The sequence below is a fragment of the Lytechinus pictus genome, chromosome 6 (genome assembly GCF_037042905.1).
Source record: "Lytechinus pictus isolate F3 Inbred chromosome 6, Lp3.0, whole genome shotgun sequence".
NCBI lineage: Eukaryota > Metazoa > Echinodermata > Echinoidea > Temnopleuroida > Toxopneustidae > Lytechinus > Lytechinus pictus.
Window position 1 is genome coordinate 22,228,856 of NC_087250.1, and position 16,073 is coordinate 22,244,928.

Here is a 16,073-nt window from a genome sequence, read left to right on the forward strand (position 1 = left end):
ATTGAGAGAGAAAAAAAGAAGGGTTAGGGAAATCGGTTTGATGAAAGCTATAGATTACAGAGGAAAGAAGGATGGACGAAAACAAAAATGTTCAAAGAAATTTGGAGATATGCCAGATCTTTGGATACTCAGTTTTAGTACATTTTATCAGGCATTAGCTTGACGCATGAATTTCATGCATTGTTTAGTAATGTCCTATTGTCAGATTGATAGAATTGCCGGTGTGTCACCCCCCCCCCCCATCAGCTAAGTAGAGCCATGTAATTATTTTTACGTGCACCCCACCCCCAAAAAATTTTGCGGTTTGAAATTATTGTTCCTACGATACGAATTCTAATTAACAATACGAAATATAATTTTCTTTATTAAAACGTCGAGAAGAACGATGAAATATAGTTAAATTTGCATTTGAAATTGTCTTTAAAACACCATCAAGAGGTACGCAATGGCTTTACTCTCTCGCAAAACAAATAAAAATTACATGTCCACCCCCCCCCCCCCCTCCCCTTTCTCCTGATCTGTAGTAAGGTATATGGTATTAGAAGTTTTACAAAAATACTACTTGAGGGTCTTAGCTAATGCAATCAATTGAAGTCTGGCGTGTACTTGTTCTCCATCCCCTTGGCCCAATCCTAGAGGCATTAGAAGGCTGACGCAATCCAAATTTCCTTTCCTCGCAGCAGAATGGAGTGGGATGTGCCCTTTGTTATTCTTTGATGAAGTTGACTCCGACATCTCGTCAAGATTTAGGACATGCTCCAATATCTTTGAGTCCCCGCTGTTGGGAAACAATTCGTGCACATTCATTTTCATGAGAGGCTTGTGGGCAGACCAATGTTGTGTACATGGTATATTGGCCTACATACATGTACGACATACCACAAACCGCGAGGGAGAAATTGATATCAGTAATATTAATTAACTGAACGTGAAATCCCTACCCCTGATTCAATCAATTGAACCATAAGTTAGGACACCTAACAAGAACAAATAAATACTGTAGTTAAAGGAGAATGAAACTCTTGGAGCAAGTTAGCTTTTGTGAAAGCAGAAAAATCAAAGAATAAGATCAACAAAAGTTTGAGTGAAATAGGAGTAGCAACAGAAGAGTTATTTGAGCATTTGAATGTCGAGATCACTAATGCTATGGAGATCCTCCCATTGGCAATGCGACCAAGATCTTTGATGTCACAGATGAACAACTCTCCCCTTTTGGACACTGGAAATATACCCCAAAACATCTCTTTTTGCTCATTCTAATCATATGACAAACGATTCATCAATGATATAATGTTGTGAAACCTCTGTACTTGTCCTCTCATAAAGAGAACACCTCACATTGTGATAGACTCTATAAAAGTGAGAATATAAGTGAAATAAGTACTACCCACTGGGCAATTTGTTACCGATTACCAATTTTACCGGTTATTACCGGTAATATCACCCGGAAATTTGAGTAACACCAAATATTACCGTTATTACCATGTTATTACCGAAATTATAATTCCTGTTGATACCTGTTACTGTTATCACCCTGATGAAACCTACATTTACCTAGTTACAACAGGGTGATGAGGGGTAATAAGGGTAATGTTGAATGACTTTGATTGGTTATAACATTGCAAACTTTAGTAATAAGAGCAATCTTACAGCAATCCCAGCGAAATTTTCAAAGTCCAAAAAATTACTGTTATCACCCTGATGAAACCAACATTTTACCCAGTTACAAACAGGTTGATAAGGGGTAATGGGTAATGTTGAAACGCTTCCATTCCCAGACAGCAAAGTATCTGGATCACATACGGTTCTTATCTGGGATATCTGGGTCCCATATGGGCCCACATGGAACCCAGATGAAAACATATACTTGAACCCACATGGTGCCCAGATAGGACTCAGATGGAAACGAGACCTCCAACCCATGCGGAACCCATTAATATTGGGTAAATGGAGTAATATCAGATGGTAATATCAGGAAAATGCTGGGAATATTAGTTACTCATGAATATTCATTACTACAATAAATGGCCAAAATTTTAGCTAATATAGCTGTAATAATTAATGTGTTTATGTTTATGCAATTATTCCACCCAGAAAATTTTCAGAAAAATGTTTAGTTTATATATCATATTAGTCATAATCATGACATTAATGTTAGAAAAATGTTTTAGGGTTGAATAATTGTTAACCATAATTTGTCAAGTGTTGTAAACTCGCTCAATATATAGAAGTAAATGACAGGGTTTGGTGGATAGGTGTAGGATAGGATTAGGATTAGGATGTAGGATTTTAGGATAGGATAAGATGATATGGCTTAGAGTATGGAGTTGTAAAAATGTGCTTCAATGACCCTAATGACACTAATTGTTTTTTTAATGAGCCGACATTAATTGGGTAATATTGGGTAAACAGAGTAATATGAGCTAGTGGTGATATCATTAAAATGCTGGAAATATCGGTTACATCATACTGGGTAATATTGGGTAAATGGAGTAATATCGGGTCCGGGTAATAACGGGGAAAGATTGGTCTACTATTTCCCCGTTACTACCTACTGGTGTTACCGTGGTAATAACTACGTTATTACCTGTTATAACCCGGGTAATATCGGGTAAAATGCCCAGTGGGTAAAGTAATGAGGGAGTTGTACGTGTGTGACATCACAGATCTTGGTCGCATTGCCAATGGGAGGATCTACATGGCATTAGTGATCTCGACATTCAAATGCTCATAACTTTCTTATTATTCATTCAATCTTCCTCAAACTTTCAACAATATGTTTCTTTGATTTTTCTCTTTGATATGGATTCAGCTGGTTTCAAGGGTTTCATTCTCCTTTAATACACGGTGGTAAACCAACTTCTAAGGAAAGCTGGAAAAAGAGTATCGGGGACTTTGCAACAAGGGTGGTATTTTATTCATCTATTTATTTCCCGTTTTATTTAATGAGGGTGGCCTCATCAGTTATATAAACTGTTGTCATTGAGGGCCCTGGTAATGGGGTAACTTGCGCACATGTATTAGAAAACGTACTAACTCGGCATGGAAATTTTGGAAAAAAAAGTATTAGTGTGGGTGAAAAGAGGATTACCGATTGAGCTAGAGCCAGAACACAAATTTAGTATTTCTAAAAGAACATTTCTTTGACTAACCATAATAATTATATTTGGACTACTAATATGACTTAAGATTGAAGGTTTATTCCTCATTAAAATGTAGGAAATGAAACCCCAAATTCAATACCACGTAATATCATTGATAAATACATGATATTCAAAATAAATCCATCTATTTCATTTCACTTATTTTTTATTTCCAACAATCATTTACAATACGTTTTGTTACATACATCTTGATATAATTATAATCAATAAAATAAGGAAATTTTATATGTATAATAATCAAGATAACCATGTATCAGGTCGGAAACGGAGGAAGCTGCTAAAAAGCGAAGCTTGTAGAATGCAGCCTCCTATTACATATTCGTATGAACAATGTAAACAAAACACAAATACAACATGGTAGAAATTATATCCCAATCAGATTTGCCATTATGGAGTACCGCCTCTTTAAAGTTGGGATTCCTCAAGTTTGATGTCTCTAGATAGAGTTCGCCATTTTCGCGGGGTTGGTTCAAAATCGTAACGTCGGGGACGAACCTACATATCTATGTTTGCCTATTATAGATTATATTATACAGATACATATATACATTATTCATAATACTCATAAATATATTATTCGAAATTGGTTTGATAATATATTAGAATTTACAAACAACGATTCATGAGATTTAATTAATGGTACATGTTCCTTCCAAATTTACAATTTACAAACTGGCAAATTATAGCTAATTCGCCAATTTGGAAAATGTAGCTATTGGTGCAAAATAATCATTAAAATTCATCAAATTGTATTTTGAAACTATGATTTCATATCAAACACATTTGGAAAAAAAAAATATGAACAAAATTGGAAATCTAGAAATATCAAAATGTGATCAACGTTTTTCTACAACGTGCATTTGTGATTTTCCGTTTGTCTACATTCTGAGCACTACTTTTAGAACATTGTTCGTACTATTATCATGATCACTGAATTTTATTTTCTTAAACATGTTTAATGATTATTTCCTTGTTGGAGCATAGTCTTAACACAATTATTCTATGAAAAAAAAATGATAATATTCCTTACGAACCCTAGGGCAGCCGCATGAACTAGGGTATCACCATCATTATCCCTCTTACAGTGGTCTGCTCCATTCTCTAACAGCTTTTCAACACAGGAATGATGACCATGCTCTGCAGCTAACAGCAACGCAGTTGAATTATGGTTTGACTGGTGGAAAAGTCAAAGTTTGAAGATTTATAAAATTATTACTGGCTACTTTCTTGTTTAAGACCACTGAGTTGAGAACAGGACGAAATACCTTAAAAGATACTATTTCAAAGGTATGAAAAGGTACTTCCACGAAAAATCATTCTATGTCAAATGTCACCAATGCGTCACCTACATGTAATTTTTCAAAAAAGAGTAAGGAGTATCATCAAATGGAAGGCTTAGTTTGTAGACAGGTTAATATACGACCAAAATTACCCTTACCCGGAACCAATTGCAACAAATGATTTTTCAACGTTGACCTCGGGAATAACATACTTGAAAATGGCTGCAATTCACTGAAAATGGATACTCACTTATTATTCACCCGAGAATCCTATTTCGGTTCATGTTCCATGGTCTTAGGATGTAAAAAAATTGATACAGGCTAGAGTGAATATAAGCACTCCAGTGTACCTGGCAAATACAAATTGGCGCCCAAAATGGATGACGCTGGCTAAAAATCCACAATCCATCTATCACTAACTTAAGTGGCTTGAATTTTGCTTCTATTCAATGGTGTTAAGGGTAAGGTAATACAGTGGAACAATTTACAAGGACAGCCAGTGGTCTGGTGTGTCCAAAAATCCAAGATGGCTTCCAAAATTGGAGTTTAAAACGGCGGCTGATGATTAAAATGGACATATTTCATTTCATATCCGCCTTGGAGATAATGTTTTTAGTGTATAGACCATGTTTTCAATGGTCTAATAATGAATTGGGACAAGTTACAAGGACAGCCAGTAGTCCAGTATGTTCAATAATCGAAGATGGCTTCCAAAAAGGTTTCTAAAATTGCTGTTGCTTCTTAAAAAAAAACCGACATAGTTTGCTCAATGTCCAGAAATGTCATTGTTGTGTCTAAACCACGGTTAAATGGGTCAAATAATACATTGGGACAAGTTACAAGGAAAGTCAGTCTGGTATGTCTAAAAGATCCACGATGGATTCCAAAAATTTATTCTGAAATACCTGCTAAAACTTAAAGCGGACATAGCCCATTTCATTTTGGCCTGGGAAATGCGAATTTGGTGTCTAAACCACTGTTTCCAAGGGTCAAATAATACATTAAGACAAGTTTTAAGGACAATCAGTGGTCTGGTATGACCAACAATCCAATATGGCTTCCCAAATTTGATTCTAAAATGGCTGCTGATACTTAAACGTGGCATAACTCATTTTATATCCGCCTGTGGGATATGATATCGGTGTCTAAACTATGGTTTCAATGGTCAAATTATATATTAGGACAAGTTACAATGACAGACAGTGGTCTAGTATGTCCAAAATGCCAAGATGGCTTCCAAAAATGGAGTAAAAAATTGTCTGACGTTACTTATAAAAGGACATAGTTTGTTCAATATCTGTCTGGGGAATATGAGTTTCGTGTCTAAACCATGGTTTAAAGGGTCAGGTAATACAGTATGGTAAGTTACAAGAACAGTCAGTGGTCTGGTATGTTAAAAAAATCCAACATGACTTCCAAAAATTTGGTGTAAAATGCCTGTTGTTACTTAAAAGTAGACATAGAAATACACCTTGAAGATATGAATTTGGTGTCTACACTAGAGTTTAAAGGGTCAAATAATGAAGTGGGTTAAGTTGAAAGGACAGTCAGGTGTCAAGTATGTCCAAAAATCGATGATGGCTTAAAAATGGGGTCTTAACTGATTGTTAGTACTTAATAGTGGATATAGAACATTACAAATATACCAGGGGATATTATTTTGGTGTCTACATTAGGGTTTCAAGGGTCCAAAAATACTTTGGGACTGGTTACCATGATATTCAGTTGTCCATTTTGCCTTAAAAATCCAAGTTGGTTTCAACAATGGGTTCCAAAGTGATTGCTGCTACTTAAAAGTGGACATAATTCATATAATATCCACCTGTTAGAAATGATTTTGGTGCCTACACGCATTTGGGTAAGTCATATTGTTTCATGAGTTGGTAACACCACCCATATTGATGAAATTCTAGAATCTATCTTGGATTTTTTGACAAAATTAAATACTAGCATCCTTGTTATAGTTCACTGTAAAAAATATTGGAAAAAATATTACCCAGCTCTCGCGAGTAATTATGTGTCCAACCAATTTAGGACAGTATTTTACCCAGTGCGGGAAGCACATTGTCCAGCAAGCTTTTAAAATAAGCTGCAATTACTTTAGAATGGGCAAAATTTTTATCACACTGGTCAAATAAAAATGCCCTCAAAAAATGCCCAATGTTGGTTGGACACATGATTACCCTCATGGAGCATTTTTACCCAATATATTTTAGAGTGTTGTCTGAATGTATTATTTGACCCTTCATACAACAGTTTAGACGCCAACATTATTTCTCACAGATAGATATTGTAGAACTCTGACCATCTGACAATCAGTGATATGAGTCGTAAAACACTCTTGGGTTTTTAGGCAAACTGGACAACTGCATATCAAGTAACCAGTCCAAATGTATTATTTTACCAAGAAACCATAATGTGGACATCGAAATCATATTTCCTTGGTTGATGTTAAATGAACTGTGTCCATTTCTAAACTAACAGCGGTCGTTTTAGACTCCGATTTTGGGAAGCCATCTTAGATTTTCGACATACTGGACTACTGTCTGTCCTTGTAACTTATTTTCTGACCTTTAAAACCATGGTTTAGACATCAAAATCATATGCCCTTGACGGATATTACATGAACTATGTCCATTTGTAAATAACAGCGGCTATGTTATACTACTTTTTTGAAGCCACCGTGGACGTTTGGACATACTTGATTACCGATTGTCCTTGTATCTTATCCCAATGTATTATTTGACCCATTTAACCATGTGTAGGCACAGATATCACATTCCCAGATATTGAACAAACTATGTTGGGTTTTTAAGTAGCAACATAAATTTGTTACTCCATTTTTGCGTGCCGTCTTGGATTTTTGAACATACTGGACCACTGTCTGTCCTTGTAACTTGTCCCGAAGTATTGTTTAACCATTGAAACCATGGTCTAGACACCAAATTAATATATCCCAGGTGGATATGAATTGAGCTATGTCCATTTTAAGTTTCAACAGCCATTTTAAACTTATGTTTCAAGCCATCTTGGATTTTTGGACACACCAGACCACTGGATGTCCTTGTAACATGTCCAGATGTTCTACTCACCCTTAAAACCAATGAATAGAAACCAAATTAAAGCCAATTAAGTAATAGAGGAATTGTGGATGTTAAGCCTACGTTATTCATTTTTGGCGCCATCTTGGATTTTCCTGGTACCCGGAGTGCTGATATACATGTAACTTGTATTAATAAAATTGTTTGCCCTCTGGACCATGGAATATGAACATGAATAGGATTCTGGGGTGGATAATGAGCGAGTTATATTCATTTTCAGTAAATGGTGGCCATATTGGACGCCATCTTGAAAAATAACTACTTTCCCGTATGCGCATTTTGGTAGATTTGTAGTATGTTATTCTTGAGGTCAAATACTGCGAGAAATAGATGAAAAATCATTTGTTCCGGGTCAAACCATATATTAACCCGTCTATTTCCTTAGCAGACCTCAAACATTTTCAAAGGTGACTGTGAGTAGGCTTGAAACAGTTACATGAGGAAAAAATGACTATCATACTTGTTTGTTAACATCTGCTCCCCTTTGCAAAAGAAAATCTACGCATTCGAAATATCCCTTCGAACTAGCCAATAGAAGAGCTGTACGGCTATTTTTGTTCGTCGTATCTATATCGACACTATTCTCCAGAAGACATTCAATGATTCCGGGCCTATTCCTGTAAAAAAAAAAAAAGATGAATTGCGCATAATATGTATACATACGATAATTTGCCTTGGCCACGTATGTGTAAGGTGATGCCTTATCATGTTCATTCTTTTGTGTCCCTAAAGCCCTGAGGAAAACCATAGACCATTAACATTGCTCGAAAGCTTGGCCGAATAAAAGGAAATGAACATTATATATATATATATATATATACATGTATATATATAATCCGAGATAAGATGGTTAAATCAACACGGCTACTACCAGTTTCATGCTTGATGAAGTTTCGTGCTTAATTGTAAGCTTTGAAATTATCAAATGCAACGTTATTCCCTGTTTCTTCATCGACGGCCTGATGATTGCTTCTTCAAGCATGAAACTAGCAGTAGCCGTGTTGATTTAACCATGCATCCTATCTTGGATTATACCAGCTCCATCAATTGTAGAGCACTCTTCAGGATCCAGGGTCTTTTCTTGGTTATATACATATATATATATATATATATATATATATATATATATATATATATATATATATATATTAGTGGACGCTAGACGTAGCTTTCAATCGTGTCTTTCATTTATTGGCTAGCTTTCAACCACGGGCCTTGCATTGAAAAAAAAAAGAACAGAACAAATCAACAAAACCATAAAAATGAAGTCGTAATAACAACAAAGTAAATGAAGGGTATCAAAAAGTACAGAACAGAAGGGTAACAGTAAATTCACAAAAGATGGGTTAATGAACTAAACGATATGGTTGAGTACAATAGAAAAAGTTGTGGTAACTTAAATTGTGAAGACACGATATTTACCCGCAAAGGAGATTAACTAGGGTTTCTGAGCATCGGGGTAGGTGGCTAGTCTTGTGTAGTGTATACTGCACATAGAACGTCTACATAGAACATGACACGCTGGAACACACGTTGTGCAAAGGGCCTTCTTCCTTTTATATATATATCACCATATCTTCTTCATATAAGACTATTACCCATTTTGAGGTTCTTCCGTTATTCAAATTCTGTCAACGCTCTCGCTTTTTGCGTGAGATCGGGATAGATTACATTTATAAGAACTGCACAAAATTTGTCATAACGAAGGGTGACACAAAAAATGTTTTGTTAGATTATAATATGGTAAAATAATGGATTAAGCTCTTACCATTCCGCTGCAATATGAATAGGTGAGTCCCCCGTCTTTATTTCGGAGTGGACGTTTGATCCATAGGCTATCAAAATACTTGTAACCTCAGAATGGCCCGCTTTGATAGACATATGCATGGGCGTCCAAGCTTCATCTGACTGCGAATCGAAAACATTTTTAAATCACGGTTACTAGGCCTATGACAAAAATTACCTCTGAACAGATTGATCCAGAAAATATAACCATATACAGATATTTTAAAGAAAACTTGTAAATTTTTAAGAGAGCACTAATGTACAATTATTTGCCCTTTTCTAATAAGATTTACGTAGTGTCTGAATGAAATTTTGAATTAAATTAGTAGTTTACATGTCATATGGCTGCATAATTAATTTTGTATTCATTATTTACATACTGTATTGGGAATTAGATAAGTAGAATATATATTTTTACCTGTGCATTGACATCTGCTGCAGATTCTAAAAGGATTCCAACAATCTCTGAAAAACCTTTTGACGCGGCTATATGAAGCGATGTGATACCCGTTTTGTTTCCTTTGTTCACATTAGCCGACAAGTCCAGAAGGTATTTTACCATGTCAACATTGTTCCTAAATAATATTTAAAACAAATGTCATCATTTCGGTTCACAAGTATCTTTAAAAAAGAGTGGTTTACGATATTGTATAATTTAGCCAACACTGAAGCATGATGGACACTCACAGACCCACTCCTAACAATCAATTACTTTAAGGGGAGAGTTGGCAAACGCTGTTTATTGTGTCCAACTGACTCAGTGCTGAACACGGATAGTATGGGAAGAGAGCTTTGGGAAGTTAGTCGAAATGTACTTTTTTCGGTACTCGTTAACATAACTATTGCTATGCGAATGTATAAAGTAGTGAATTTTTGTTTATCTTTTTACTGGGTGTATACCAGATAAATAAAAAGACTACACTGCTGAGAAGTTTGCATTATGGAAAATGACCCCTAGCCAGAAATAAGTAGTTCAAAACCTGAGGCGGGGCTGCCCAAATGCATTAATTCCAACAGGATTCTTGATAAAGTCACTCACTTTTCGGTAGCTCGTTGCAAGGGTGTCTTTCCACTATTAGACTGAGCTTCAATATCGGCTCCCGCTTTGCACAGAATCTTGACGCATTCCAATTGGCCCCCAAGTATGGCAGAGTGCAGAGGTGTTAGAAGAGTTTTCGTTGTTGAATTAATGAGCGAGCGATTTTCTAAATGTTGTCCAGCATCACTTTGATTATAAAAGAATAAAACGTTAAATCGGTAACACCTTGGTTATTACTATAAGAAATCGATTACATGTGTATAATGCCAGAAATAAGACACCAACCATCTACGAGCGCAATTGCAGCACTTACCAGTCAGTCGGCAAGCCCTGAAAAGGTAGATTCTTTTATCCACACGATATTTATGACTAAAGGGTTTTTGCATTGTTAATGAGCTTGCGGTGCAGAAGAAAACACCTCTTTTTATTCGGCCATTGCTGCTCTAAATATTGACCAAATTTAATGTTTTTGGTATCTTTATAAAGAAGAAATATTAGTCTTTTAGGTCATGTGTTTGAATTATTTTTGAAAAGATTGTGTAATATAGATGAAACCTTTGATCTAGAACATGAAAGAAAATAATTATTTTCATGCAACAAAAGTTCTTATTTTTCCACTGAATTTCTGTTTGAGCCCAAATGATTATCAAATTATGATAAAGCTGAAGATCTAAGCTCTAATGTATATAATTTTATAAGAAGAGGTACTTTAGATGGGTCAGCAGCCAGCTTTTTATAGGCCAAGTACATTTAGCAGCTTAAAAATCAAGAATACTGCTCTCTGATTGGTCAGAGAGACCACACATCCACACAAATTCCAATGTTCCCCACACTGGGCCTCTGCAAGGTAACACTCACCCATGTAGTAATCTCTTCAAATTACCCGCGCCAGTTGTTTTGAAAACACTATTCAGCCAATCAGAACTCTGGATTTTATGTTACTCAGAAATTTCAGAAATCTTGTCTTGCATCTTGATGGAAAGAGTTGGTTGCTGATGCCCCATATCAAGAGTGACATTGTAAGAAAGTATAAAGTTTGAGCTTTCTGATGATATGAATAATGTTTGTGCCTAAAGCACGAAATTTTGCACAATTTGCAAGTGAAAAAAAAGAGGAAAATTATGTTTGAGGCATCTTATCAGGTCAAAACTTCACTTATTTATAAAAAAAAAAAAAAATCAAAAGAAATAACCAATATAAAAGATTAGCATTTACTTTTTCCTATGGTACAAATAAGCTATATTACTCAAGGAAAAAAATGTTTTTTTTTTTTTTTAAAGAAAGTCTCACAATTCACTAGATTTTGCAGTGACATCTTTCTCATTTGCCCATTAACATGGGGACTTGCAGACAGACTGTAACAATATATCTAGATGTCACTTTGAAATACCACTGGAAAACTTATATTCTGCATTGCATAATTATTATATTGCCATATTATCATATAATAAATATCGTCCAACATTACATACCTGTCTCTGCTCTGCGTTATTTCGACAGAATCTATAAGCGTTTGCAAGCATTCATCTTGTCCGGTTTCTGCTGCGACATGGAAAACGTTGTAATCGTTTATTGCCTTTAGTTTAAAAAGGGGGGGGGCATGAAAGTGAATCACATTTTATTAAAATCGACATTATCAAGATACACAATAATTAGAATACGATCAAATATAGGCCTACCCATTTTTAATCATGTCAGCACAACTGGCGTACTTCGTTTACTATTTGCGTAAGAAATAAGAACATTTATTCATCGAGCTACGTAAAAAAAAAGTGTTTTTCACCGGCCTTTAGTCCACGAAGTCATTCTGTATTAGCCTGTTTGAATCGTTTGAATTCTAGTCCAGTATAAATTTCATCCAACCTAGGAAAGTTGCGCATACATTCGTAATTCCGAAGCTTCGTTATTCTGAAGGTTCGGTTATTCCGAAGGATCGTATTTCCGTAGGTTCGTAATTCCGAAGATTCGTAATTGCGAAGGTTCGTTAATCCGAAAACAAAATAAGGTTCGTAATTCCGAAGGTTCGTCAATCCGAAAACGAAAAAAGGTACGTAATTCCGAAGATTCGTTAGTCCGAAAACGTAATGATTAACGAACCTTATTTCGTTTTCGGACTAACGAACCTTCGGAACAACAAACCTTATTTCGTTTTCGGGTTAACGAACCTTCGGAACAACGAACCTTATTTCGTTTTTGGACTAACGAACCTTATTTCGTTTTCGGATTATCGAACCTTCGGAATAACGAACCTTCGGAATAGCGCCACAAATGTTCGGATTAACGAACCCTTTTACGTTTTCGGATTAACGAACATCGAGGTATAGGCAATTCACGTGTTTCGGAATTACGAACCTTCGGAATAAAGAACCTTCGGAATTACGAAGTGTAACCGGAAAGTTGTTGGGTACACGTGTTGTTGGGAGTTTCTTTTGGGGGTGGTCTTTTTTGTACTTAATTCGTGTTCTAGATGGGTATTGATTAGAAGTAAATTCACATTGGCTGACATCTTGGCAACCTTGAGTGATTTGTTTAATCGTAGCTATCATAATCATCTAATTAACATGCATGCGGGAATTATGTACTTATCTTAAACCAGATGGGCTAAAATCATTGTTTATATAGTTTTTTTTTCTTTGAACGCTGGTGCTTTAACCACTAGACCACAGAGACGGGTTATTGGCAAGGGTGACCTCGATCCGATTGACCGATTTTTTGACACTATACCAATTATAGTTTACTTTGTCGGGTGTAGGTTGGTTTTGAGCAATGACAAGCCGCCATGCCTCAGCTGATATTGCTTAGATACAGTACACGTATGGGAGAAAGTATACAAATGTGATATATTATACATGTACAACAACTTTGGCAACTCTTTTATTTCAATATTTTGTGAAATAAATGGATGAAGAGAACAATAGCAGGCGTAGCTTTTAAATCAAGGTTCCCCAGAGCTATCTGCCCTTTGGAAAAATTGGTGATGCCGAAAAAATGTCTCTGCCGGGAATCGAACCCGAGCCCCCAGCTTTGAACGCCGTTGCCTTACCTCTGCCATTTTTACCTCTGCCATTTTTACTTCTGCCATTTTTACCTTTGCCATTTTTACCTCTGCCATTTTTACCTTTGCCATTTTTACCTTTGCCATTTTTATCTTTGCAATTTTTACCTCTGCCATATTTACCTCTGCCATAGTTACCTTTGCCATTTTACCTCTGCCATTTTTAAACCGAGCCCTCTCCCAGAGGATGTAGACATGACGAGATCTGAAATATTATCATCTGATCATCTATTATTATTATTATTATCTTTATTATTATTATTATTATTAATTCCTCGTCATAGAACACCCTAAGAAAGCTGTATCATCTATATTTAGAGCTTTTGTGATAAATATTTATAAATTACTTTTACGCTAATTAGCTTGCTTATTATATTTAATCAGGCTGTTTACGATGGTTGCGTTGCTTAAAAGGAAACAAATGAGGTGGTGAGTGGATTCCTCGTCACCGGGGCCCTTAGAAAAATAGTATGTTTAATTATTTGTTTTAAGATTAGTAAGATATACCATACTGTATGCATGCTAATTAGATAATAAGGCTAACTCAAACAAATTAAAGGCTATGACGATGGCAATCTATCTGAATTTACGTCCAAGTCCATCTGGAACACGAATCAACAAAGAAAATGAATTTAACAATGTTTTCCAGGTCTAGTACGTATACATGTACATGTACATGTATGAGGCCGAGACAAGTTCGAATATTTTCCTGGTTTCAATTTATTTGATTTGATTTGATTTGATTTATTGATTCCCGCTTATTCGGTGCAGTTTTCCACCTCTTCTCTCCATTCAAATTATTGGGAGCAATAGAAGAGCCAAATAAAGGAATAACAAAAGTCTAGAAAAGAAGAAGGTCTCCGCCATCTTTTTAAAACACTGAATGATTGTCAGTTCCATTTTCCTCTCCAGATTATAGAAGAATGGATTTCATAACCTGGAAAAATAGGCTACATTGTTTATTATGTAAAAAACCTTTAAATCATCACAACCCTCCTGACACTATCTGACGTCACTTAATTATTTCTCGTAGCAAAACACTTAACTGACAATGGGTGTACATGTACAGTGCCGGCCGCGGGAAACGTCACAGTGCCCCCTAGGGCGAACGCGGTAGCCCGTAGCGGACATTTGAGGGGAGCGGACGAGGGAAGACGCCCGCGTCCGCTCCCCTAGGACATGAGTGCCCTAGGGGAGCACCCGAGGGTAGTCCCGCGTCTATCCTAGGGTGTTTCTGTAGGATGCTCGGCCGTGCATTCTTGGTCGAAAGAAGAGGACTGATTTGACACATTCAAGACTGCATGTGATTTTTATCTCATATCAAGCATAAGTTTTCGAATATTTATCGTGGATAAAATATGTTATGAAAATTACAAAGTTTTGGGTTGATAACTAGGATTTTAGGCTTTTTCACCGAATTACTTATTGTGTTCGATTACACACTGGGACCAGTATAAAGGGTCCTTTCCTATATATTAATATTCTTTCCGTGGTGTCCGTTATTTCATTCACTCACATGGTTAGTCGTGATTGTAAATGAGTTTCTGACAAAGGAGCAGGTATTTGTCGATGTTGACCCTACATTCCGGAGGTCGTCCTATAACTATTTACTCTATTGTTTCCCTGCATGGTCATCCTTTTTATATACCCTGACATGCCTTTCAGGCGCGGATCTACGAGATGCAGATAAAAGGGAGAAGAAGAAACCAAAAATGAAAGAAAAGGCGAATATGAAGGGATGGATTGAAGACGAGAAGGAAAGAGATAAGAGAAATAGAAAAAAGTGAGAGAAGGGGAAAGGGGAGAAAGAGAAAATAGGGGGGGGGCGAAGAGGAGAAAGAGGGAGAGGGGGTAAAGAAAAGAAATAAGGAAAAGGTGAAAATCGAGAAGAAAACAGAGGGGATAAAAAAAGGGAAGGTGAGACAGAAAGAAAATAGGGAAAAGAAAAATAGATTGAAATTCGAAGGGGAGAAGAGTCAAAGGAAGAAAAGGAAGGACAGAATGAGAAAGAGAGAATGATAAGGAGGGGGATATTAAATGAAATGAAGAAGGGAGACATAATAAAATTGTCCAGTTTTTCATATCAGAAAATACGTTAGTAACTCGCATCTGCCCATTTTTACGCTGATGACAAGTATTAAACATTCTTGCGCTCAATCTTGTAATTATTTTCTCTCACCTTGCTCACAATTTCCTGCTCTCGTTGCATCAATTAACATCCGCTCATTCAAGAAAGAAAAATTAAAGAAAAAGGCAAATAGGAAGGGATGGAGGAAAAATGAGAAGGAAAATAGACAAAGTGAGAGAAGCAGAAGGGAGCGAAGAAAAGAAGGGGAAAGGGGAGAAAGAGAAAATAGAGGGGGCTTATTGTTTCATGGTAATATGGATACCATATAGTTCTGCGGTACTTAGATATGAAACTTGTTTTACTCAGTAATGCTCATACGTGATGATTAAAAGGATTTTCGACTATATAGAGGTGAACCGGGACGGGGCTTTCATTCTTTAACTTGGCTTGACTAATTCCGTTGTTCCCCGAAAAGAATTGTTAGATTTGATAGTTAGCGTTTGCGTGAGCACCCACCAAAACTCTTAACAAAAGAATGGTTTGTATAGCTCCATTCTTGCTTTGTCGGCAAGTGATAATTA

General features: G+C 36.2%; 1 protein-coding gene across 1 annotated transcript in view; it reads right to left on the reverse strand.

Annotated features, from left to right (window-relative positions):
* Window positions 1–9,892, reverse strand: part of LOC129263123 (poly [ADP-ribose] polymerase tankyrase-2-like) — a 37,871-nt gene extending 27,979 nt beyond the window's left edge. Inside the window, exon 1 of the mRNA XM_064100479.1 lies at window positions 9,749–9,892. Within this exon, the coding sequence (XP_063956549.1) occupies window positions 9,749–9,892 (144 nt within the window). The remainder of the gene's footprint in view (window positions 1–9,748) is intronic.
* Window positions 9,893–16,073: the final 6,181 nt, after the last annotated feature.